This window comes from Hylobates moloch, unplaced genomic scaffold (genome assembly GCF_009828535.3).
Source record: "Hylobates moloch isolate HMO894 unplaced genomic scaffold, HMol_V3 SCAFFOLD_12, whole genome shotgun sequence".
Classification (NCBI taxonomy): Eukaryota; Metazoa; Chordata; class Mammalia; order Primates; family Hylobatidae; genus Hylobates; species Hylobates moloch.
The window spans coordinates 87,794,288-87,821,895 of NW_026652287.1; the positions used below are offsets into that span (position 1 = coordinate 87,794,288).

The 27,608-nt window shown below is 34.5% G+C and overlaps 1 protein-coding gene and 1 long non-coding RNA gene across 3 annotated transcripts in view; one reads left to right on the plus strand and one right to left on the minus strand.

The window, feature by feature from the left end:
* CEP290 (centrosomal protein 290) overlaps positions 1 to 27,608 on the minus strand; it is a 94,553-nt gene that overhangs the window by 5,255 nt on the left and 61,690 nt on the right. For both annotated transcript variants that reach the window (XM_032170866.2, XM_058424944.1), the window contains 13 exons: positions 26,040 to 26,253; positions 24,959 to 25,096; positions 23,570 to 23,791; positions 23,103 to 23,225; positions 17,682 to 17,827; positions 17,195 to 17,350; positions 14,092 to 14,215; positions 9,553 to 9,687; positions 8,244 to 8,330; positions 6,378 to 6,542; positions 5,437 to 5,559; positions 4,385 to 4,557; positions 1,129 to 1,270 (listed from right to left, as the gene is read on the minus strand). In XM_032170866.2, the coding sequence (XP_032026757.1) occupies positions 1,129 to 1,270; positions 4,385 to 4,557; positions 5,437 to 5,559; positions 6,378 to 6,542; positions 8,244 to 8,330; positions 9,553 to 9,687; positions 14,092 to 14,215; positions 17,195 to 17,350; positions 17,682 to 17,827; positions 23,103 to 23,225; positions 23,570 to 23,791; positions 24,959 to 25,096; positions 26,040 to 26,253 (1,948 nt within the window). The remainder of the gene's footprint in view (positions 1 to 1,128; positions 1,271 to 4,384; positions 4,558 to 5,436; positions 5,560 to 6,377; positions 6,543 to 8,243; positions 8,331 to 9,552; positions 9,688 to 14,091; positions 14,216 to 17,194; positions 17,351 to 17,681; positions 17,828 to 23,102; positions 23,226 to 23,569; positions 23,792 to 24,958; positions 25,097 to 26,039; positions 26,254 to 27,608) is intronic.
* LOC131380749 (uncharacterized) lies at positions 2 to 9,763 on the plus strand. The gene is made up of 2 exons (XR_009208905.1): positions 2 to 828; positions 9,615 to 9,763. It is a non-coding gene; the product is annotated as an uncharacterized LOC131380749 (long non-coding RNA).

The window sequence follows — 27,608 nt, forward strand, 5'->3', positions numbered from 1 at the left end:
TAGAAGATAAGGTTTGCCATGGAAATACGAGGATTTATAAAGATACACATTTTTAACAAAGCATAATATTAAAATATGGTTTTCAAAAGCACGCATAGGCAAATTTCTATGTTCTATTCACCATTCATTCAACAAGTATTGGGTAACTACTGCATAACTGGCATTGTCCTAGGCACAGAGGCTAACAGCAGTGAACAAAATAGGCAATGTTCCGTCTTGCATTGTCCTCATTTAGTGGGGAAACACAAAGAATGCGTGTTTAATATGATATGATGTAATATAGTTCCAGATGGTAGGAAGAGCTATCAAGAAAAAATAATCCAGGGTAAGAGGATAAAGAGTGATGGCAAGTAGTATAGGGTTAGGGTTAGGGTTAGGGAAGGTCTCTCTGAGGAGCCTCTATTTCAGCAGAGACATGAAGTCTGGGAGCAAGCTATGAGAATATTTGAACAGTATTCTAAACAAAGGAAACAGGTGTAAGGACTTGAAGAGTTTGGATTGTTTAAAGTACTGAAAGAAGGTTAATGTGGTTAAAACATTGTGAATGAAATGAAGGGAAAAGTGGTAGAAGATGAGATTGGGAAGAAAACTGGGTGCCAGACCTCATATGTTGTTTTGGGATATGAAAAGAACTTTTAGGTTTTATTTTAGGGTGACGGAGAACCACTGGAAGATTCTGAGGATAGGACTTTGTGCTTTGTGATGTGCTTTATGTTTTAAAAGGGTTACCTGGCAACTATGTGGAGACAGACTGGAAATAGAAATAGGGTGAAATAATGCAAGAGTGGAAGCTGAGATACCAGCTTGGAAATTATTGCAGTTATTCAGGTATAAAACAATAGCTTGGACAAGACTGGTAGTGATGTCTCAAGATGCCAAGAAGTGGTCATATTTGGGATATAGTTTGAAAATAGAGCTGACATGATTTAATGATTAAAAAAATGTGGAGAATGAAAAGAATGAAGTCGCTGATGATCCAAAGTTTCTGGCTTAAGCAAATGGGTGAATGGGGTGCCCTTCAGTTAGATGGGTCTTCTTAATCGAGTCCATTTTTATCTATATAAGACAATGCCAGGAACATCTTGCGATATTATGCATTATTTTATAATGTAAAGAAAAATTACTTACCTGTTGTTCAAGGTCTTCATTGTATTTGTTAACTTTTTGTTCTCTCTCTGTTGCTTCTTTTACAAGCTGTTTAAGGTCAGTAATGCTTTGATTTTTTTTGGCAATATCAGTTTCCAATTCTTTTAACTTGGTTTCATACATTCTAAAAGTATAAGGAAAAAAAGTATAGACATGGCAAATAATTTATGTCACTGATTTAAAAGTCAGTTCAAATAACTGTACTAAAAATAAGCAAGAATATCTTATCTTACTGTTTCTTCTAGTCAAAGTTTTAGCTACATATTTATTTAGCATTAAAAAGTGGTGGCAAGAGATAAGGTATCCCTAATTAACAGATGGCCCAGTCAAAATAAAGGATTTGGGTATTTTCCAAGGATGGAGCCTGAATTGACCATTTTAAAGTTAATACGTTTTTTTCAATCACAAAATAAGAAAATGCAAAGTAAAATTCTTCAGAATATAAAATTCTGTATTACTAGATATTCTTAGAAATATAAAGATGGCAAATAAAAAGCTTTTCTCACATAAACAGACACACACAGGAGGTATCTAGGTAGAAAAACACTAAGGGAGAGGAAAAAATTGTGCAAAAGCATGGGTAAGAAAAATAGTGTATGATGGGAGAAGGATAAAGCTTGTAAAAATCTGAATAGATTTATAATCATTAAAGAAACGATTAATAGTTCAAAAAAGTACAGACTCCAGAAAACAAATTTCGTAATTGAACCAAACGGTTCTACAGGTTCATCATACCTAAAGAAAAATAATGCTTACAATATCCAAACTTTTCCAGAGAAATGAATAGAAAGACTGCATTCTAAGTTAAAATGGCCAGTATAGCTTTGGCAACAAAATCTGCTAGGATAATACAAGAAAGGAAAATTATGATTGTCTAAATATATTCAAAAACAGCTTTTGATAGATCTTAGAAACTTAGATTAGAAGGGAATGTTTTTAACCTGACAGAGGCTATCACAGATCTACCACAAGTAAACAGTGAAATATCAGAAGCTTACTCCTTCACTTCATCTAATTTTCTGTTCAAAAGCCACCCAAACAGGCCTCCTCTGATCACCCTATCTAAAATAGCCCCCACATCACCCTGGTTTGTCCCAGTAGTCAGGAAAAGGCCTGACATAAAATATGTGTTAATAAGTTTGTTGAAAAAAATAATAAAGCACCTATAAAGATGTCAGGATGAGCAAGACCTGTGTCATGGATCCCAAAAGAGATCTCTCTAAACTGCTTTATTGAGAAGGGTATATAATCCTCCCAGAATTAAACTTTAGTAAATTTTTTTCTTTTTCTTTCTCTTTTTTAATGGATTTAGGGAACCTAAATTTGAGGTCAAGGATCAAAACGAGCCTTCTCTCTGTCAAGAGATTTTTACTTAGACTTATGTCTTCTGCAAATGGTTTAATGAAGGCTTATGGTATGCTCAGTGACCTGTATCATTCTTAGATGAAAAACATGTATATGATCTAAAATGCAAAGTCATCTTCAATTATGGTTAAATATCATCATCACCTCTACTAACCATTTATAAACCTTATAAACTCTTTTTGCACTAACAATTTCTTTTGTAGCCCCATAGAGCCCGCTTAGAAAGAACTTGAGCCCACAGAAAGGATATAATTTACTTAAGATCATAGTAAGAATTAGGGTCTTTCAAAACCAGGGAAGCTACCTGGTCCTTTGAAGAAACCTAGGCAAGGTGGGATTTTAAAAAAATAATATCCACCATAAAGCAGAGTCTGGCAATAGGAGGTACTAAGTAAATATCTGTTGAATAAACAGATTTCAGAGTAACTCAAAATTCATTCTGAGTCCATATGTGATTATAGAAGAAAACAAAGGAACGACCAAGAAATCAACTGATAGGGCTGCTGGCTCAGAGCCACTGCTAGGGTCCAAGAAGACAGTAGAAGAGACCCCTTCTCCCACTCCATATCATCACATTTGTTATTTCATCTCACCTTGATACTGGCTTTATGACAATAATTTTTCCCAGTGTGTAGATGGGAAAAGTGAGAGCTAGAGTGGAGAAGTGTGGATTCTGGGTACTCTAGGTTTAGTATTAGGACAGGAACCAAGGACTCCTCCAGGACTTCATGTCCATCGGGGCTGTCCTTTAATGTGCCTGCTTAATCTTTCTCCTTAGACTTGGTTGACAGGGGCAAGTACAGTGCAGCAGGCCCTCTGTGGGACTTGCTGTATCCTCACAGTACTAAGACTCCCATCCTAGTTGTAGTGATCACTATCTTGCCTCCCATCAAGACCATTCCAAATAGCAGACATGGAAGATGAAACCCTCAAAGACATCAAAGGGGATATTGGAGGTGCATGGACATAAGGAACTGTATGAGAATGTTGAGATAAAGATGAGTATGCCTTTTGAAATGGGGGTGGCAAATGTGCTAGATGGTAAAGGATACCACTTCATACAGGATGGCTTTAATGGGAAAAGACACGGGCAGGATCCCACTGGTCAATGACTTCCAGACTCCTTGAAGCAGCTGCTTAAAATTGGAAATGAGAATGACACAAAGAGCCTTTTACCTACTCATCACAGTCATGATGAACCACACATGGTGATAGTGGCAACAGACTGAATGTTTACTCATAAACTCCCACTACCTCTTTCATAGCCACAAAAACTAGTTTCACAGGTTGGAATCCCATGTGTTCAGGGTGGGAGAAAATCAAGTACCAGAAAGCAGAAGCTAGTAAGACATCAAAGCTGCTGCTGAATTCATCTCTTGGGGCTATCTGAAGAGAAAGTTGCCCAGGATATAACTCTAAAAGCATTGCAACACAGCCTAGATCCAGTATGCTACACATTGTGACAAGACAGCTCAATTATTCCTGGCTCATACTTGAGAAAGCAAATTATACAATCAAGAAGCTGAAGCTGCGGTTGGAGAAAAATAGCACTCAGGAGAAGCTGAGCAGCCTCAGCCCAGGCTCATGGCTGATGACAGCTTCATGATGCACACACAGCTCCAACTCCTTCGCCCAGCCCCAGCTCTACTCTGTTCCACGCCCTGCCACCCAAACAAGGTTAAACAAGTTAAACATTTCAAGGAAGAAAAAGTCTCCAACAATACTACATCAGAAAAAAAAGTATTATGTTAAAACAACAACCAAACAAACTGTTCATCAGGAAGAAACCAGGTTATTCAGAATAGTGTTGTCTTTTAAAACAATGCCAAAATTTGAAATGATTAAACTTTGTACAAGTTTAAAACTCTGTTACCTTGTAACCACAATGGATTTCCAGCTTTTACTGTCAGCACCTTCAAGCTGTGGACCTCTGCTTTCTGCAAACTGCAATCTCTTACCAGTCTCTTCTAGTTGAACTGTGATCTTCTCATTTAATATCTCTAAATTATTCTTTGCTATCCGTAATTTCTCTGCAGCATCAGTTTCCTATCATTAAATGCTAATTAGTATTTTATGAGAAAACATAATACTGTTCTCATAGATTCAGTGTATTCAAAATTATCATTACAAATTGGAAAACATAAATAACCTGGAGCTCTAAATGCTGATTAAAATTTCAATAAATTCAACATTTCTCTCCTTTAAAGAAGCAATGTGGCCAATAATAATTAAAACAACAGATCATGAAAATGAGGTCAGAGAAATATATTTAGTTACTAGTGATTACTTTAAATTTGACATTTTGTTCCTCTATATATTTAGAAAAATGGGATAGTTTATACCTTTACACATGTAAAAGATTCTTTGTTTTGACTTCCTAATGCTTACCAGACCTAGCTATAAGCATAAAGTATGTGTAAGTAATGTAGATTATTTCTTTTTCTTGTTTGTTTGAGATGGAATCTCGCTCTGTTGCCCAGGCTGGAGAGCAGTGGTGCGATCTCGGCTCACTGCAACCTCTGCCTCCTGGGTTCAAGCGATTCTCCTGCCTCAGCCTCCCAAGTAGCTGGGACTACAGGCGCCCACCACCACGCCCGGCTAATTTTTTGTATTTTTAGTACAGACGGGGTTTCACCATGTTAGCCAGGATGGTCTCGATCTCCTGACCTCGTGATCCACCCGCCTCGGCCTCCCAAAGTGCTGAGATTACAGGCATGAGCCACTGCGCCCGGCCTAAACATATTAACTTTTATTATCAATGTTTTTCATGGTGGAATGTGATGGCAGCAGGCATAGAAACACAATTCCTCAATCTCTTAATATCTAACTTTATTGACACTCTCATCAAGGATCTACTTTCAGTTTTTCCAAGAGGTATTAAGTAAAATAAAAATCAAAAGTTACAATCAGTCATAAAAGTCATACCTTTTTAAGTTCTTTACGAAGCCTTTCATTTTCAGCGATAATTTTTTCTGTGCCTTTCATCTTGGATTCATAGTGTATGCTCAACTGATGCCCAAGATGAGCTTTAAGTTTTTCTAATTCAGCCTAGTAAAAAAACAAACAAAATAAAAAGTATATATTATCAAAACAAGGAAATAAAAGACAATCTTATAAACTCATAAATCTTACTTCAAAGTAGTTTTAGAAACCATATTTGATATGATTAAAGTCTTCATTTGAATATTAGTGAGAACAGAAGTTCCCAACTTTGGCTACACATTAGAATAAATTGATGACTTAAAATAACAATGACAAACATATCTGTGTCAGGACCCACCCTAAAATAATTAAATCAATTTCAGGGATAGGAGCTTGGGCATCTGTATTTTTACAAAGAGACACAGAGGCCGTGGTGGGCGGATCATGAGGTCAGGAGATTGAGACCGTCCTGGTTAACACGGTGAAATCCCATCTCTACGAAAAATACAAAAATTAGCCAGGCGTGGTGGCGGGCACCTGTAGTCCCAGCTACTGGGGGAGGCTGAGGCAGGAGAAGGGCATGAACCCGGGAGGCAGAGCTTGCAGTGAGCCGAGATTGCACCACTGCACTCCAGCCTGGGTGACAGAGCAGGACTCCATCTCAAAAGAAAAAAAAAAAAAGAGAGAGAGAGACAGGTAATTAATCAATGCTGTCAGAGAGAAAAGTGAAAAGTATTGGTCTTGAAATAACAAGAAAGATCAGGTAGACCTAGTCTATAACCCTTAGCCTTGCCTCTCATAAGTTTTCTTCTATATGTATAAAATATGTACTGTATTCATTAAGGCCATTTTATATAGTAATGAGCATATTTGAAATTTTCCTAAATAGTAACAAATTAAAACGTAAAATATTCCCCTAAAAATGATCACATTAAAAAAATTACCTTCAATTTTTCATTTTCCTGCTCAATACTAGCCATTTTTTCACTAGTCAATATTCCTGATGCTTTTTTCAACTGTTCGTTTTCTCTCTGGACTTTTTCAACTACTTTTTTCATTAAACCAATGGTTTTTTCCAGTTCTGGGATTGTCTTTCCACTTCTACCAGACTACGAAAGAATATGTTAAATCTTTAATCAAATATTTTAGAAAGTATAATACAAAGTACCAACAATACAACAGGCTTATTATACTCAATATTAATAATTCCTGATATTTGAAGTCAAAACTGTATTAATTCAATTCATCCTTAAAACAATTCTGTGAGATAGGAATTATAATTTCCATTTTAAATACAAGAAAACCAAGACTAAGGAAATCTGACATTCCTAAAATCATGCAGCTAATAAGTTAACAGCTTAAATAGTCTAGCCTTGATGTCTGATCAAAATGATTAAGTCTAAATATTCTATTTAGCTAATGTTCTCTCCAGTATGTCAGTTTTTCTTTATATGAAATAAAACCACACAAGAGAAATTGTGTCTTTAAAGAGCTCATGAGTAATTAAATTTTAATTGCAACATAATAGAGGCAATTTTCTCTAAGAAATGCTATTGCTTAGAAATACAGTTTCTGTTTAATATAAATAGAAGAGATATCTGGAATAAAAAACCTTGCATAAATATATCAACAGAGATGAGTCATCACTTAATAAGTTTAACTGCTTATCATTTAAAATAAAAATAAATTTTAACAGTTTAGCCAAACAGTATGCTTAATTTCTTTTTGCATTTTAGTTAATCATCCATGAATAAGAATAATCCTGAAATACAAACTTTTACATCATTTTAGTATGCACTTTCATAATTAACTTAGATAGAAAAGGTCGAATTAACACATATTTTCACTGATGAAACAAATGTTGCTGTCAGCAAGATATTGTTCTGAATATTTTTCCTTTTTTTTTTTAAAGATGGAGTCTTGCTCTGTCACCCAGGCTGGAGTACAGTTGTGCGACCACAGCTCACTGTAACCTCCGCCTGCCAGGTTCAAGCAATTCTCCTGCTTCAACCTCCTGAGTAGCTGGGATTACAGGCATGAGCCACCACGCCCAGCTAATTTTCGTATTTTTAGTAGAGATGGGGTTTCACCATGTTGGCCAGGCTGGTCTTGAACTCCTGACTTCCAGTGATCTGCCCACCTCGGCCTCCCAAATTGCTGGGATTACAGGTGTTAGCCACTGCCCCCGGGCTGTTCTGAATATTTTTCTAATAACACATAATATTTTCACTGAATCCATCATATATTTAATATTACTACCAGAATGACTGCATTATGATTGCTTCCATTTATGACACTCAGCAACATGAAATCAGCAGGAGCTTAAGTCTTTGGCCTTGACCTCATAAGCAACATTTATTCATTATATAAGGTGAATAAAAAATAACATAGGGAGAAAATTACAAGAACACAAAAAAAGAGGGGGAGGAACAATATACTTATAAAACATTATACCAAGAAGCTGGGAAGATATCATAACAAATGGTTACAAAATGGCAGCATTGGACCAAGGACCAGTTAGCAGTTACCTCCATAAACAAAAGGATTCCTGGAAGTTAAATGTTTTCAAGGTATGGAGGCATATTCAATAAAAAGAGAGATGAAAGTATGTAAGATATAACAGATGATAAAATACATTAATTTGAGACACATAGAAATGCTTACTGTTTTATATTACAGATGCAGAATAAAAACTGAAACTATAGGGCACTTGTAGAGGCATATCAGTACTTTTACAACATATCTAAACTTTTCATTTCTGGCTTATCACTGCTGAAACCAAAACAAATGTATGGTAAATTCTCACATACCCCTCTAACATGGCCAAGTTTCCGCTCAACTTCTGCTTTTTCTTTCTTAAGAAATTCACACATTTCCTTCAAATCTCTGACTTGATTCTGAAAGATAACAAGCAAATATGTAATAATTTAACATAGCTACAGCCATTGAAAAGAAAAGGCAAACAATTCATGTGAACCATCAATCTCTTCACTATATTGCCGAATCAAATAATTGGGTCTCTATACTAATGAGGAAGATTTTGAACTAAGACATTAAATTAATACAAGAATATTGTGTATATGAAATATAGAAGTATTTCCCACTTTATTGCCTGATGCAATAATACAAATTTAGAATTCTGATTTTAACTGTCCCATATATTGCACATATAGATCCTTACCCAAGTGTACACAGCAAAAGGCAAATGAACGTCTAACATTGGTTCTATCAATGTAAAAACCAGAATAAGAAGCAGTACCAAAAAAAGGAAAAAAAAAAGTGTGAAAAAAATGGCAGATTAGTGCCCTGAGTAAATAAATAAATAAATAAATAAATAAATAAATAAATAAAGTGTGAGAAGTAAGACTTAGCTTAACTATATCATTACCAGTGGAATTAAAAGATTGCTAACATTCCAGATTAGAAAACAGAACTGAAGCAATTAGCTAGCCAAAAGAATAAAAGCTTCCCATAAATAGGGTAAGACTTGGAAAACCAAAGATTAAAAAATCATTACTAATATCAGAATAAAGTAAAATTTCTAAAAGAAACAATTTATTCTTATATTTTACAGTGCGATAATTTTTAATGAAATATACCACGTATCTTCCCACCTTAAGACATCTGAACTTGCTATTTCTGTTGTCTGTAATTATTTTTCTAGTATCTGTATGACTCACTTCCTTTATCTCTCCTTAGCTCTCTGTTCATATATCATCTTATTAAGGGAAGACCTCCCTTACTACTCTATTTTCAGTTACACCCCTTCCCTTTCCCCATAATCTTTACACCAGTCATGCTTTATTTCTCTCCTTAGCACTAACATCAGATGACATACTATTTAGTGACTTGTTTATTGTCAGCCTTCTCCACTAGAACGTAAGTCCCATGAGTATAAGGAATTTTTTGACTGCTGTTTCCCAGCACCTGCAGGAGTGTTTGATAAAAAGTAGGCCTTCAACAAATAAATGCTAAAGAGCAAATGTATAAAGTATACCACCACCATGATATATTAGGAATATGCATTTTTGACTTCTTAATAAGCTAATAAAAGTAAACATAACAACTAAGGAAGGAGTTTTAGGCATTAGATTTCCTAATAAAAAACATTAAATTCACCTTTAATCTTGGCAAATCTTTATTTGCTTGTTCAAGCTGAAATTTCAATTCAATATTTTCAGATGACAACTTCAAATTTTCCTTCTGAAGCTCCTGTTCTCTCTGACAATGATCATCTGACCCTATTCCTGAAATCTTCAGGGAAATGAAATTAGGAATATTTTTAAAGTTGAAGAAATAAAAGCCATAAAAGACATACTGGATAAGAAAATACTGTCAAAAGGTAACTTTTTTTCCTCAAAGGAATATGAGAAAATCAGAGTGTTCTGGAGAAAGCCAAAAATAAGTAAGTTAGAATACAAAACTTGCAGAACAAAAGTTTGTAATATGGTTTGTTTTAATTACAATGGAAGCAAAGCAAGTATGACTTAATATTGTCCACACATATAATGCCTTCATGTATAATTTCATAATGGTTAAACTGATTTATGGTGGTTTTACTAGTCCAAAATAAAGCATGATTGTTATCTAACCGTTATGGGTTGAACTGTGCTCCCTTTACCCTCCACATTTATATATTAAAATCATAATTTCCAGTACCTCAGAATGTGACTTTATTTGGAGACTGAGTCTTTACAGAGGTATTCAAGTTAAAATGAGATTTTAGGGTAAACCCTATTCGACTATGACTGGTATCCTTATGAAAAGAGAAAATTTGGGGATTTAGACACAGAGACATGTACAGAAGGAAGATGATATGAAGAAACAGGGAAAAGATGGACATTTATAAGCCAAGGAGAGAGGCTTGGGAAAGATCTTTCCCTCTGACTGTTCAGAGGAAATCAACCCTGCTGATGCCTTGATTTTGGACTTGTAGGTCTCCAGAACTAAGACCATAAATTTCTATTGTTTAAGCCACCGAATCTGTAATAGTCTGTTACAGCCACCTTAGCAAATGAATACACTGGGCTACAAAAGAACTGCCATAATTCTTTACTCCTTCGGAAAGCTCTCCTTCATTCTTTGAGCTAAAGTAATGGTTCCCTCTTTGAAAACCATTAATATTATATTTTCATTTCTTTTGACCTGAATCTACATTGGGTCATTATTTATGTTCATTGTTACTTTTCATTCTAACCTTTATTTTTTTAAACTGTGCTTAATTATATTTTTCTATGCATTTTTTCTATAAATTAGAATACTACCTACCTCATAGGACTGTTATAAGCATCACAGGAAATAATTTTTTTTAATTATTCAGCACAACTTTCGTTTTTTCCTCCTTTCTCTCTCTATTGGCTTGATGGGCTATAAAGTCAGTTACTCCACTGACATTATGGGTCTTAAAATATATTATTATAAAATACCTATTACACACGACTTTATAACATCTTTTAGATCCAGTGACTGCATGTGTCCATCTGATTTTTGTTTGAGGAGATGTGTGTGCATATGCACATATGTAGTAGCAAAAAAAAGAAGACAAACATTTTTGTTGATATATGTAAATCACAGGAATACATTTCCACTTAATAAGAAATCCCAAGTATACATTCAAATGCTACCACTATTAGGTTAATACTAGGCAAATTCTACCGCTACAGTTTATAAATGAAGGCATTAGACAGGGTAACTTTTAAGGTTATTTCAGACATGGACATCTGTGATTTCCTGTCCCTGAGCTCTTCTATCTCCCAAACTTCCTGTCTGCTGTGGTTCCTATTTGATTCAGCAAATGATAAACACCTATGAATATCACTGATTGGTAGATATAAAATATATTAAATATTACAGTAGAGGGTAATTCTATCTAACGAAGATCTCACATGAGGATATTTTTAACACATTTCTCACTAAAATATGGTGCAGTTACTATTAGTGATTATGGATCATTTTTTCCCTAGAATTTTGAAATAATAAAACTAAAGGTATTCGTTGAGATTGTCCAAATTTCTGAAAAATAAATTCTAATGAAACTCTCTCTTGTAAACAGAATTCTTGTATAATGAACTTCATGAGACTTCCAAACTCTTACAGAAGAATAATCCGGTTAAAAGCCATAAACTACTTAAAATCAAATTCTTAGTGGATAGGAGTTAGAGATAATGCATAGTGGAAGTCTCAAATTCTTATTTATTAGCACGTGAAAAAAAAGTGTTATGAATTAAATCATTTTCAGCCATTTTCTCTTAACATAGATATTTAATTTTAGTTGATGTTTCCATGACAGGTGACTGGAATATCTGAGGTAGACAGTATAAAGAAAAAAACGATAAATGCTAAACAAATTTTTGTTCTGTACCTCAATGTAAGCTAGCCAAAAGTAGTATATACATAAAAAGTCCATAAACTGTAGAGTTAGACTAATATTCTGCAAAGTGCTTTTTGTTTGTTTGTTTTTGTTTGAGACAGAGTCTTGTTCTGTTGCCCAGGCTGGAGTGCAGTGGCACAATCTTAGCTCACTATAACCTCAAACTCCTGGGCTCAAGTGATCCGCCCACCTCTGCCTCCCGAGTAGCTAGGACTACAGGTGTGCACAATCACACCCAGCTAATTTTTTTTTTTTTTTTTTTGATAGAGATGGGGTCTCTCAAGGCTGGTCTTTGACTCCTGGCCTCAAGTGCTCCTGCTGCCTTGGCCTCCCAAAGTGCTGGAATTGCAGGCATGAGCCACTTTACCCAGCCTATGTGAAAAATATACTTAGGCACACAGCCTAACACCATTTATCATTACCATTATTATTATTTTAGAGACAGGTCTCACTCTGTTGCCCAGTCTGGAGTGCAATAGGGCAATGTAACATCGAACTCCTGGGCTCAAATGATCCTCCCACCTCAGCCTCCCTAATAGCTAGGATTACAAATGTGTTCCACCACATCTGTCTAAATTTTTTGTAGAGACAGGGTCTGGCTATGCTGCCCAAGCTGATCTCAAACTCTTGGCCTCAAGCAATCTTCCTGGCCCTGCCTCCCAAAGCGATTAAATGAGTAAGCCACAGCATCCTGCCTGAGCCTAACACAATATAGACAGCAACACATCCAAGTTTCCTTTTCTCATTATAACAAAAGTATCTGTTATAAAACATGGCAAAAAAAGCCACTGAAGGAACTTAGTATATATCTTAGGAGGTTGTACAACACTGTAACAAAATTTTACTGATACAATTTGCTGTAGTGAGATCTTACTTCTAAATACAGCTGGATGGATTAGAAGTTTGTAAGGCAAAACAATCACCTCTAAAGTGCCTTATTTTTGCTATTCATTTATCTAATATAACATTAAGTGAACACCAATTGTAAAAAAAAAAAAAGCACTAAATTAGAAATGAATATTCACTAATTCTTGTAGGAACTAATCAAAAGTTAGAGCTTAAGATAAAGTTTACTAATAGTTAATGCTTTTTCTAAATCTTACACACTTTTCCATTTGCACTATATATGTATGTAAGCTACTTACTATAAGAAAATTCAGTTAACAAAGAAAGAAAGGACGGCCATGTATCCAAACCGGGGACGCGTCCTTTCTTGGCTGGACTGACGCATCAGTTTCATCGCCTGCCTGTGCATCACCCTCAGCACACTGAGCCACGGCATCAGTGTCACATAATCACAGTCCTCCATAGCAGATTCTACGGATCCATGTAGTTGTTGTGACTCACATTTTCAGCTATGTGTCTCTTTCCTTTCTCACTCTTGCCTATCTTATTCTCTTCCTCATTTTTATGTTTATCATTTTGACAACATTCTTGATTAATTTTACCAACCTTAGGATCATAGTTCATTTTCAAAAAGGGAGTTCAAATCTGCCAACTTACCATTTGTTGATGTAAATTGACTTTATTTATTGTTTGGTCTTGACTCTGATTTATTTAACTCAATAGGATCTAAAATATGTTCTAATTTGTATTTTTCATCATTACTCTAATACCATAGAATATTTCTAGGTACCCAATTAGGTAAGTCATCTTTGGTACCTAGTCTCTTACCATTTTTAATTCTGAGTGTTGCCATGATCTTTTTTGGTTCTGAACAAAGTGTTTCTTTTGTGAAAAATATCATGCCCTTGTATTTATTAATAATGGTAACAAGGATAGAAAACATAGTTGTATCACACACCTGATTCTGCTTAAGGTGGAAGAATGAAGAAACATGAAAAGAAAAAAGAAACAAAAATAACACACTAAATATTTAAAAAATCCAACAAATAATTTTACATTAATGATTAATGAGGTTTTATAAGCTAAAAATATACCATAAATATTTGAATGAAAACAGTCTTGGAACATGTTTTCCTATTTTATTTAACCGTATACTGCTGCTACAGCAAAATACATAATGATAACTACAGATTTAAAATTTCTAGAAATCATTTGTGAGTTTTATGAAAAGCTTAAGAATCTTAAGTTTACTGTTACTATATTAAAAAGGATTAAATAAATTATTACACATCACTACCTGTTAAAAATAAAAGTTGAATTTACTGTATTACTATTAATGAGAAAGATGTAATGCTTTTGGCCAGATTAAGAAAGAAGTTGATTTTACTTTCATGCATTTAAACATGGAAAAAAGAAAAAAATAATAAAAGATATACACTTACTGAAGGCTTAGAATATGTATCCTTTGAAAACTGTTTTTCTAAAGCATGAAGTTTTTCTTGGAGGTATCTATTTTGTAAATGTAAATCTTCTACAACAGAATCTCGAGGAAGAGCTTGGTGGGCCCTAGGAACAACAATCACAGACTCTTTACTATTCACATTTCATCTTTTTTCTGTTGTACTATATAAAAATACAAGATAGAAAAAAAAAGTTCAGTGTGTTTATTAACACTATATTTATTTTAAATTCTTCAAACCTTCTAAACTTTACAACAAATAAATTACGATATCAAAATTAGTATTATAAAATAATCATCTACAGAGCATTCACTGAAGGCCTCCTTTAAATGATGAGTCAAAAAGTATATTTTGATTTACTGAAATACATTAACATTTTTAAAGAACAGGCATCTATTTATATGGAATTACATAAGATAGTTAAACTAAAATACTCACTATTTTAAAACATTATATAATAACTGCATAATATCCATGGTCTTCTCAAGAAGCTCAAGGATCTAAAAAGACTCTCAATGATTTCAGATTTAACACTTCAAGTCTAAAAACATCCGCTTAACCTACAAGACCCTCCGTGGTTTGCCACCTCCACATCTATCCAACCTTATTGTCCAGGAGTCTACCTCTACTTAGGTAAATACAAATTCACTCTTACCCATACATGAAACATTTACTCTTGCCTCTTATCTCTGCTAGGGTTCTCCTCTTTGATATGCCCCTCCTCTTTAATATCTAGATGATTCTTAAAATTTAGAAATTCAAACTAGAGTTCAGAGAGAAGACAAATTCAATCTTTTCTATAAAGTATTCTCCAATTACTTCAGCCCGCATGAACTCACATTATTAGAGAAAAAAAAAAAAGAGCCTCCAAAAGTAATAGCAGGTTTCAAAACTAAAATTTGATCCTTGTAAAACCTGCAAAGAAGAATAAAAGTGTTTTGTTTTGAACATATGTTTAGACAAAGAAAAACACGGAGGGGAAATATCCACTGCTGGAACAAGAGAGTAACTATAAACAGATGTCAAGAGAAAGAAAAATTCCTCAATAATTTGTTTTTTCCCTATAAACTTCTAAAAGATTTTTAGGAAATGGCAACTTAGAAGGAAAAAGAACGTGGATTAGAAGCTCATGAGTGTTCGTTTAAATAAGTTCAACTTCGTATGTTCACATCACATTCATAATGACACAATAGTAAACAGACATTAACACAGACTAATGAATGGTAATTTTTGAAGATAAATACAAAATGTGTATTTACAAAGGGTAAATATTGTCATATCCAAATGTTGCTGGTAGATATCAGCCCTTTACAAAGATCAGTAATATGATCACAGATCATTTGTAAATACAAAGAAGAAAAAATAGCAAATCACATAAAACCAGCTGAAGTTTACCTTGGAAGAAATGAGCGAAACAGAAGATTAAATAGTTTTAGCTGTTGTTAGAAGAAAATTAAAAAGTTTTAAATGTTAACACATGATTTTATTTTGCTTTTCATGACTGTGACTATATCAGAAGAAAAAAAAAAGATATAACTTGGAAAGAGATTGTAAAGCACACACACACAAAAATCTCAAAGGCTCTGCTAAGAAATGACATCGGGTGATGCAGGGCAGGGGCGTCTGGTTCCAGGTACAATGGAGTAAATACATTCAATCTTCTCTCTCCTAAATGCATAGTGCAACCATTTGAGGACTTTGCAAAGGAGTAGAAGGCAGATTACAATAGAATACCAGAACTTAAAATAGCAGTAAACAGGTGATGAGTTTACCTTTTCTTTTATTCTGTTACTGCCTGCCCTGAAGACATTATTTGAAACCTGAAGATGGGTGTCTGCACTGACGGAGAGCGCTCCAGGTAAAGCTTCTAATTCTAGCTCAAGTAAAGAGAAAGGGAATCTTTTAACACTCAAGAGAGAATATGAAAACACCTCACCTTTTTTTTCTTCTATCTGTTCTTTCATACCCCAACCCTTAAGCCATCCCATAGCAGTGGTAATAGAGGCTGCAATGGGAACTCACAGAAGCTAATATTTTTTGGGAGGGAAATCTTCTCCAATTGGTAGAGCTATGATACTAAGAGGGTAAGGTAGAAGTCTTTTTTTTCTTCCTCTTTCTACTCTCCTCTTGCTTGCTTGGCTGCAGAAGTGTGCAATTCCCGAAGTACACGGCATCGCTGGGTAACTAAAGCCCCAAATGGAAATCCCTAGGGAAATAAAGTATCAGAGAGATGGCAAAGAGGGAGGAGCTCAAGAAAGGGACCCTATAAACTTGTTTATGAACTTCTGGGCTCACTCTTGAGCTGCAAATGTATGGATCGATCCTAATCAGAATAGCAAAGTTTCTAAGAACTGAACTAATAGTACATAGCTCACATACCAGACCACCTATTGTGAGGTACACAGGCAGGACAGATCTGAAGAGTATTGTAAAGGCTTTGAAAAATGGAACCACAGGCCAGGCGCGGTGGCTCACGCCTGTAATCCCAGCACTTTGGGAGGCCGAGGCGGGCGGATCACGAGGTCAGGAGATCGAGACCGTCCTGGCTAACACAGTGAAACCCTGTCTCTACTAAAAATACAAAAAATTAGCCGGGCAAGGTGGCGGGCGCCTGTAGTCCCAGCTACTCGGGAGGCTGAGGCAGGAGAATGGCGTGAACCCCGGGGGGCGGAGCCTGCAGTGAGCCGAGATCGAGCCACTGCACTCCAGCCTGGGTGACAGCGAGACTCTGTCTCAAAAAAAAATGAAAAAAAAAAAAAAAAAGAAAAATGGAACCACAGCCCAAGAAATGAGGTTGGAACTTGTGGCCTGAACTTAATTAGACCGATTGCATGCTAAAACAAAAGTATCTACATTTTCTCATAGAATTTAAATAAGAACAAGAGTCTCACAACATAATATTCAAAAGATCAAAAATACAATCCAAAATTATGTGGCATATGAAGAACCAGGAATATCTCAATTCACATGGGAAAAGACAACATAACCCAAGCTTAAGACAACACACATTTATTATTTCAATTTCCAGGGGTCAACCAGTTTTTCTTCATTATAATGGGTAGAACATTTCCACCTAATAGCTTACCTCATATACAATATATCATTTTCTAAGTCAAGATTTCTCTTTTTTAATTCTTCCAATTCTTTTTCTGACTCCAAAGCTCGTATTCCCAAAACCTGATCAACCGTCATGCCAGTTGTTTTTAGTTTCCTCTGCAAAGTAAGTTTCTCTTTATCGGCTCTGTGGAATTTAATATAGAACCATGAAATATACCATTCAGTGTTTGGCTTTTCAATTGCATACTCATTACCAAACCAAATTACAATAATTGTAACATCCTATATTTGTCATAAGCTAATTTATAACAAGATCACAGGAAAATCCATCTATAATTGTTACAATATATTTAAAACACATTTTAAAGAAAATAGAAAGTAAGTAAATCATAGATAATAAATGATCATTTAAACTAGACCATTTCTCATATTATCACCTATGATAAAGCTATATAATTTCCAGGTCACTAAAGGATTTTACATATAATTAGTTTTATAATGATATTTAAACTCACTTGGCAAAAAGATCCTTCAAAGTATTCAACTGCTTTGTTAAAGTAAAGACTTCCCCCTCTTTCTCTTTTAACTTGTTTCGAATTCCTTCTATTTTGGCTTGCCATTTTTTACCTTCTTCCCACCTAATTAATTCTTCTTTAGCATTCTGTAACAATAACGAAGAATGTAGGAAAATTACCAGTGTTATTTTAAATTTTCTTTAAGATTTATCAATTATAATTTGCCTAGAAAAATTGTAAACTAATATTTCATAGAGAATATGTAAATATGTTCATTTTGCTATACAGGTTGACCATCCCTTACGAAATGCTTGGAACCAGTAGTGTTTTAGAATTTGGATTTTTTTTTATATTTTTGGTATATTTGCATATACATAATGAGATATCTTAGGGATGGGTCCCAAGTCCAAACACAAAATTCACTTATGTTTCATATACACCTTCTACACATAGCTTGGAGGTAGTATTATACAATATTTTTTAATAATTTTGTACATGAAACAAAGTTTTGACTATGACTCATCATATGAGGTCACATCAGAATTTTCCACTTGTGGCATCATATTGGTGCTCAAAAAATTTTGTATCTTGGAGCATTTCAGATTTTTGGATTAGATGTTCAACCTGTATAACTCCTAGAATCTTCGGGCATGCCGAGCTATTAGGAAAACTGCTCTTTAGGCTAACTATGCTTTATTCTATCACAAGACAAATAAAATTCTGGGAGACAGTTCTGACTAATGCCAACACCCTTCAGGAGTCTTTAAATGAAGATTCTAATATAACCATGACTAGAGTAAGCTTCTAACGAGAATCCTCTGTACAAACGACCAACCTCATCTATTATCCCATGACAATTTCCTAGCATCAGAGCCCCTTCAAGTCTTCAATGCACATTACTTCACTCATTTGACAGGTACTTATTTAGTGCTAACCATGTGCCAAGTACTACTCTAGAGGCAACAGGAATAGAACAAATGAATAAAATCAGATAAAAAACTGTATCTTCATGAATCTTACTATCTAGTTTCTGCTAGTTGGTTAGGTAGATTGGGGAGAAGGGAGCAAATGATACAGATAACAAAACAAGAAATAAATCTAAATCTATTTTGTAGTAAGTTCGTTTTAAACGCTAAAAAGAAAAAAGAAAAAGAAACGGAAGGGAATCAGGGCATTTCAGGGGTAGGTGTCATGGTTTATTATAACTATGATAAAGGAGCCAAAGAAAGCCTATCCAATGCAGAATAGTCTCATGCACTGAACAACTTTCAAATGTTCTACTGGATATCAATACAGTAAAAAATTCTGCTTACACTGGTCTGCGCTAAGAATTTATCTCCAACTAACACATTCACACTAAGTAATTTTTTAATGGTTTTACTATACACTAAGTTTTCTAGGAATACAACAGTCTTATAAAAGGTAAGATTATAGACATTGTTTTGCTGAGAACTGCACCAACAATATGTTTATCAATTTGGAAATCCAATTACAAATGGCGATACCGTCATGACCCATCAGTTGCCAATAGAACACATTTGTGTCAGTCTGCAATCGTAGCTTTGAATTCACATTAATGAAGGTGCAAGCACATGACTAGTTTATTATATTTTCCAATGGAGTCATGCCAAAGCATTTACATGTTGAAATATGAATATTCCTTTTATGTTCCCCCTATATATTTCATTTCGGACATTCATAATGACATTTTTGAAATTATGTAAGTAGGTGGAGTTTATGTTAATTATGCATTTCAATTATAATAGTAAAGGGGAAATTATGAAACATTATATTTTTTATTAAAGGGAATGTTGAATCTGAAAGGGTTGAGAACCATGGTTTAAAGTCAAATTCCTGGGGTGATGGTTCATGCTTATAATCTCAGCACTTTGGGAGGCCGAGGCAGGAAGATCGTTTGAGCCCAGAGTTCAAAGACCAGCCAGGGCAACATAGTAAGACATCATCTCAAAAAATTTAAAAAAATGAAACAAAGCCAAATTCTCACTAAGATTAGTTGTCCTATCAAAACGACCTTCTCAAATACTAGAGAACTATATTCTCCAATTCTCGTCTCTAATACTAATCAATTTTTTACCTTATTTAATTCAGCTAATAAGTGCCCTTTAAAAAATGTAAAAACTTCAGTCTGGGTATGGTGGCTCACACCTGTAATCCAGCACTTTGGGGGGCCAAGGCAGGCAGATCACCTGAGGTCAGGAGTTTGAGACTAGCCTGGCCAACATGGTGAAACCCCATCTTTACTAAAAATTCAAAAATTAGCCAGTCGTGGTGCCAGGCACCTGTAATCCTAGCTACTTGGGAGGTTGATGCAGGAGAATCACTTGAACCCGGGAGGCGGAGGTTGCAGTGAGCGGAGATTGCGCCATTGCACTCCAGCCTGGGCGACAAGAATAAAACTCTGTCTCAAAAAAAAAAAGTAAAAACTTCACTAAGTGGTTGATAGTTATTAATTTCATTTTTTCTGAAATATGTACAAGAATTTTTCTGTACTCCCAGAAATGTAAATACTAGTGGGGGACATAAGGTATGGCATTAAATAATCCTGCAGCACACAGTACTTTGTTGGGTTTGGACAATTTTATCCCAACTGGCATTACCTGCTAAATTAAGATTAAGGGAAGCAAGACTGAAAGAAAACTGAAAAACAGAAAAACAACAAACATGAATGGTACCACCGGTATTGTGGTGTTATTACATATAGGCTTTTTTCCATGGTTCCTGGCTTATAACTCTCATAGCCCTTGTCCTTGTCTTTAGTTATAATATTGAGTGTGTTAGGCCTTCGGAGCATACCTCAGAAAAGAGTCTCTCTAACCTTCTCCTATCCTCCTTTCACCTGCCTAAGGTAGGACTGTAATCTTCTCCTGCCTTTCTGACTGTGGGTCTTAAAACCCTAATACGAGGGGGTCCTGCCTCATACCCTAGGAGAAGAAATACCGATGTCATGAAGCTTCCCTAAAAACCAAGAGGACTGGGTTCAGAAAGGTTCTGGAGAACTGAACATGTGGAGGTTTCTAGAGGAAGGTGGCACCCCAGAAGGGCATGGAAGTTCCACACCCCTTCCCCCATATCTCCTCTTACACATCTCTTAACCTGTATCCTTTGTAATAACCTTTATTATAAACTGGTAAATGTAAGTAAATGTTTCCCAGAGTTCTGTGAGCCACTCCAGGAAATTAATCAAACCCAAAGCTGGGGGCTGGGGATGTGGGAACTCCAGAAGTACGGAGGCCTGGACTTGTGATTTGATCGGAAGCAAGATATCTGTGGGATCTGACACTATCTCCAGGTAGATGGTGAACTGAATTGGATGACACCCAGTTGGTGTCTGCTGCAAAACCAACTGCTTGCTTGCTGATGTGGAGAAATCCCCACATATTCTGGGGGTCACAGAAGTCTTTTGCATTGATTATTGTTATGGTTTGAGGGCAAGATAAACATACGGTTTGAGAACATTTTCCAAAACAGGGATGTTCTAGACTGAATGAGAAGAGGGATGAAGACTGGATAAGGGGGTAGTTCTCTTTTCATGTTTTCTGTACCAAAAGCTTCATATGCATAGATTTCAGAATAACATTACTATAACATTTAAAAATTTATATACATTCAACAAATACTGAGCATCTACTATGTGCCAGGCATTGTTCTAGGTGCTGGGAATACAACAATAAATAAAATAGGCAAAGTTCCTGCCATCAAAGCTGATGGTCTAATAAAAAAAAAAAAATGAACATACAGACAAGTACATGTCTAGTATGTTAAGATAGTAATAAATGCTAAGGAGAATGAAATGCAAGGCACAGGGGTGAGTTTTGTTACATAGGTAGACTACAAACGCTGTTTTCAGAGAAAATGGTACTAAAATTTCCAAACAATATGAAAGCATTTCTTGAGTATAAATTAGAAATGCCCAAGCACTGAACCTGAAAAAATATTCTCACTAGATTCCTGAATGCCAATTTTAATACTGGGCGTAGACCCCTGTTTTCTCTTTCTAGTTAGTAGTAATATCTTATACTGCTATGGATGTGATGGCTTACAAAAGACTTCCGCATATCATATCATTTTATGTAAAATAATCCTGAGAAACTGGCAACACAGATAGTATTATTCCCACTTTAAGGAGGAATAAACTGAATAAATAAACTAAATAAACTGTAGCATAGAAGAGTCCAGGCAAAGCCACAAGGCTCTTAAAACATTCTGATAGGAATCAGGTTAGAAACTGGTATAGAAACACATCAGTTAGGAACAAACATACCAGTTTCTAACCTATCGCCATTTAAGGATAAGATCAGGCCTATCCCCAATTAGGGAGTTAGCAAAGACAGAAATCCAAGAGTAAGCACACTTTGATCTTACAGTTTTCACCAGCAAAGCTTCTGACAGCAAGCATGATGTGACTCCGTGCAAATAGTGTCATCAAAATTACACTGACATTAATGAATTTTCATAGAAAATAATTTTTGGAGCATACTCTATTAAGAAATTTGAATTCCATTACCTATTTTCTATTCAATGCCTTTAAAGACAGAATTTTCTTTTCCATTTTCATGTGATTGAAATTATTTTATAGATATTAAATATTTTCTGGGTAAATTTTATAACAAAAATTTTCCTAACCATAGCTCCTCCATACTGATTTTCTTCAAGGGTAAATATTACTGCTAACATCAACATTTCCCAGTTCACTTTCGATATTTTGAATGTTACCAACAAGTTATCTCCAATTTATTGTCCATAACAAATTTAATTACATGCATTTTAGCCAATTTTAGTTTTTTGGGGAGTTGATTATTTCAATCAGTAATTTTTATTACAAAACGGTTTACTATGAACTATAAAATTTTAAGCAATTTCTCCCACAGAATTAATCTATGAGCAGATTGGTTACTGATTATTACTGCAAATACTGAATATATTCCAAATCACTTTGCTATCTGAAATAACAGCCTAGTCTCCTGAAAGATTAAAAAAGACCTATTTGGGTCAAAGTGGGGGGTCTTAAAATGTCTATCTTTCCATCCCAAAAGTCAAAAGCACCAACCTGTGTAAATGATTACTTTGGAGAGAAATGATACACAGTTGAATATATGTAAGGTGTGAAGGAACTTTAGAGGTACTCTAATGTCAGAAAGGTGAATGGAATTGATGCAGTAATTTCCAAGTAAGAGTTACATTACAGGTATTTCCTCAAGTAGACTCTAAATTCCTACAGAACAGAAACTTATTTTAGACTTTTCTACGTTATCCAATACTGCTTATAGTCCTCAAAATTCATATAGAATTAATCCAGCCAGGTCATCAAATTAAGGCAGTATATTAACTGTTAATCAACTATGTATTTAACTTACTCTGTCACTACCTTAAGCATATTAGTCAGTATGTTTCTTCACATACCTTTTCTTTCATAGGTTTTAGGTCTACTTCATCCACCTTTCCTTCTAACTGGCTCTCTAGTTTTTTAACTTTCCTTTGGAGTTCTTCAATTAGACTTTGTTTATTATCTATCAGGGGTTTGTCCTAAAAAATAAAATGTATCTTTATATTTTTACAAATAAATGTAAAACAAAATAGTAAATATTTCAATTATATAATAGCAACTTTCTGAAGCTATCACTGACCATACTTTCTAAATGACACTTAATACATAAGATAATCTGGTAGCTGTTTCTGCATTTTAATACAACATACTAATATGCTACTCTAGAACTATAAACACAACAGAAGTCACAAAAGAAATTAATTAATCAAAGTGATCTGAAAGTCAGTTTTAACAAACACCATAGATAAAATGGTAAAAGTAGAAATAAACTACTACCTCTATATTGTAAATCAGATGTTATCAGAGTTAAATATAAAATTACCTGTAATCCACTGGTTAGTCTTTTAATTTGCCTTTTCAGTTCATCATTCTCTTGATCAATTTCCTCTTTCTCTCTAAGTATTTTATTATAGGCTTTTTGTTTCCTTTGCAGTTCATTATTTAAGTCATTCAAATGATCAGTTAGTGAGTTTTCTCTATTTTTACTTGTTTTAAGTGCTTCTTTCAATTTTAAAAGATTTTCATTTAAATCTTCAACTTGTGTCTAATAAGAGAAAAAGAAAGGTATTATTCAAGAGTCTTCATCAAGTATCAATGATAAAAGGAACATAAAACAGAAAATATACCATTATAAAAAAAATTCAGTCTGAATTAAGTACACAAGAGAAAAAAAATAACCACAAACTACATATCTTTTTTCATATTCATGTCAAGTCTACCTTGAGGAAAAAAGTCGACTTTGAGAAAAAATAAAATAAAACTAGTGTAAAGCAATTTGTCTTCAACAAACACCCACAAACAAAATTTTATCAAATATGTACATTTCATTTTGGCTGAATTAATTAAATAAACAAGTATATAACAATATATATGACAATGTTTTAAACACTATGAAGCATAAGAGTAGTACAGAACAAATCTCTGACTTGAAGTAATTTCTAACCTAGTTTATAAAGATAAGATATAAAAGGGTAACTTACAATACTAGACAATATGTATGCCACTAGAAAGGAGTTCCTAGCTGTCCTATGGTGAGAATGATGGGGACACACTGTATGTTTCCATCTATAAGATATTCTGGAAAAGGTGAAACTATGGAGACAGTAAAAAGATCACTGGTTGCCAGGGGTTTGGTGAGGTGCAGAGGGAGGAATGAAGAAGAGACACAGAAGATTTTTAGGGCAGTGAAAATACTCTGTATAATACTATAATGATGGATACATATTATTATACATTTGTCTAAACAAACACAGTGTAAAATACCAAGAGCTAAAACAGAGGTAAACTTGGACTTTGGGTGATTATGATGTATCAATATAGGTTCATCAATTGTAACAAATGTACCACTTTCGGGGTAGGAGATATATGGGAAATCTCTGTACCTTCCTCTCAATTTTGCTGTGAACCTAAAATTGCTCTAAAAATATAATGAAGTCTTAAAAAAATCCTAAGTAAAATATTTCTTAAATTTAATTTCATTAGAAACAGTAGTTCATAATGGCCTATCCTTTCCTAATCCCCAAGATGATAATCAGTAAATGAGTATCATAAAGAGACTTATTGTTGAAAAATGCATGTGTGTCTATGTCTATCCACCAATAGTGCATTATAAATTCCCTATTCATCAGCAAAATTACTATATATCATAGTGAATTCTCTTCCAATAGGAATTATCAGAAATTTTGTTATATTGACACGTGTTGATGTTCACCTTTAGCTCTCTAGTATGTCGATCAACGATTTGTTGAACATTGAGATGGGCCTCTTTTTGAGAAGTTGCAGAAATAATACGTTCTTCAGCAGCTGCTGTCATTTCTGCCCGGAGTTCTAAAAGTGCCCGACTAAGTGCCTAAAAATTACCAAAAAAACTGTAATTTTTAAAGGAAAACTGACATTTTATATGAATATATGATACGAAAAATAAACAAGCTTTATTACTTCCTATTTTTCTAAAATATTATGAGTTTAATGGAACATATTTCACAAATTAACAACTCAACTTTTTCAAATAAATCTTTTGTAATTACACTCAATTCTTTCCACACTGAATGTGAGAGTTCAAAATCTTAATAATGATTTTGAGAATTCAGCATTAAATCAAGCTATTACAAAAATCAGGTATGTTTTGTTTCCAAACATCCAAGTTTAGATATTTATATTACTCAGTACATCCTTCCATATGAAATTAATTGAATTTAGGTAGACAAAAAAAGGACTAGGAAAGGCTTAAAGTTTACCCATAAATTTCATGAGCTAGCACAGAAAAACACCAGCATCTTCTAAAACAATTTAAATAGATCAAATCTGAGATAAACTAAAAAAAACCCCTAATAAATCAGAATACACTGACCAACTCTTTCTCACAAAACCATCTCTATGACCCCCTTTTTTCACCTCTTTTTGTCATTATCATACTTCCCTCAATCCTTCAAACTGTTCAAAATTGTTCATTTGTTAAAAATAGCCTCAGTAGCATAAAATCTCAGTAGAAAAAAGGAAAATATAATGTAATGTATATTTTTGTAATGTACATTAAGATTTTTCCTAACTTCATATAGATAATTCACAAATCTGATTGACAACAGCATAAAAAGATAAATTGGACTATATCTGCCCTCAAAAACAGCATTGTCTAAAATACTCTGTTTAACAGCATAAGATAAATAAAGCTCATACTTCTTATTACAACATGGAGATTTATACTACCATCTTTTATAAATTTACAAATCTTCTCTAAAAGCAATCTACCACATATTTTTCCTAAATGTTGATAATTTTCTGTTGTTACTTACTTTCTGTTGTTTCTCTTTCAAGGCTAATTGGCTCTTTAGCCGTTCTACTAGATTTCTCATTGTAGTTGTTGGAGCTCTTGAATTTGCTTCTTTTTGAGCCTGAAGTTCAGATTTTAAACACTGTGACTCCTTTTGTGATTGGTCCAGAAGATACTTTAAATCCTCTACTTCTGCTTTTACTTTTTTCACTTCATCTTCATGGTTTTCTTGGAGCCTGATGTAAATAAACATATGTGTGTGTGTGTGTGTGCGTGTTTTAATTTTTTTGAGACCCAGTCTCATTCTGTTACCCAGGCTGGAGTGCAGCAGCGCAATCTCAGCTGACTGCAACCTCCACCTCCCAGATTCAAGTGATTTTTTTGCCTCAACTTCCTGAGTAGCTGGGACTACAGGCGTGCACCATCAGGCCCAACTAATTTTTGTATTTTTAGTAGAGATGGGGTTTCACCATGTTGGCCAGGCCAGTTCGAACGCATGACCTCAGGTGATAAGCCCGTCTTGCCATCCCAAATTGCTGGGATTACAGGCATGAGCCACCACACTTGGCCAAACATATGTAATTAATAGAGTGGTTGCTGCAATTAATACCTTGATTAATACAAATTTCATATAGAGCAAATGTTCAGTCCTAAGTATCCTTACAATCTAAATCTTGATGCAGGCATCCAAATCCAAAGAAGAATAATTCTTTATTTCACTTAACTACTCTTAAACTTAACAACACATTTTTCTTCTAGTTTCTAATATTTTTGGCAACAATCTTATCAAGTTATTTTGTGACTCTAGTCAAATATACAGAGAATGAACAAAAAGGCATCTTAAATATTATGGCTCTTGTAAAATATGATTGCTTCCTCTATATGATAGTTTCCTAACCATACTACTAGTAACATTTTTGACTGGATAATTCTTTGTTGGTGGTGGGGCTGCCTTGTGCATGATATGATGTTTAGCAGCATCTTTTGATTCTACCCACTGGATACCAGTAGCACCCCCTAGCCATGACAATCAAAACTGTCTCCAGACATCGCCAAATGTCCCCAAGAGGGACAATGGTGCAAAACTGATCCTCTGTATTTGAGAAATACTGCCCTATATTGACATATTGAAAAGACTAACATAAATTTGCACAGAAATCACATGTATTATTAATTTGTCTACAGTTCAAATTCACTAGCATTATATCTATAACTATATATATGGAAGTGGATACTGTCAAAAGATTTAGTTAATTCAATTAATCTTATTGCTCATTCAGCATTAAGTCTGTTAAACTGAATTAATATATTGTTGTGCATATGCACACTGCATCCGTACTGAGATTCTGACCAATAAGAGGGAGATAGTGTTAAGACATGAACAAATGTTACTCTTTGAGGCTTCTTGCTTTTGGCAAAACTTAAGTCTAACTTTAAAGAGTCATCATCAAATTGTGAAAATATCAGGTTTTACTTAAGAAATCACACAGATCCATAATTTCCTAATATACATCAAAATATGCACACAGAGAATACAGGTACAATTTTGGGCTAAAATGACATAAGGTACACAACAATAACTTCAAGTATT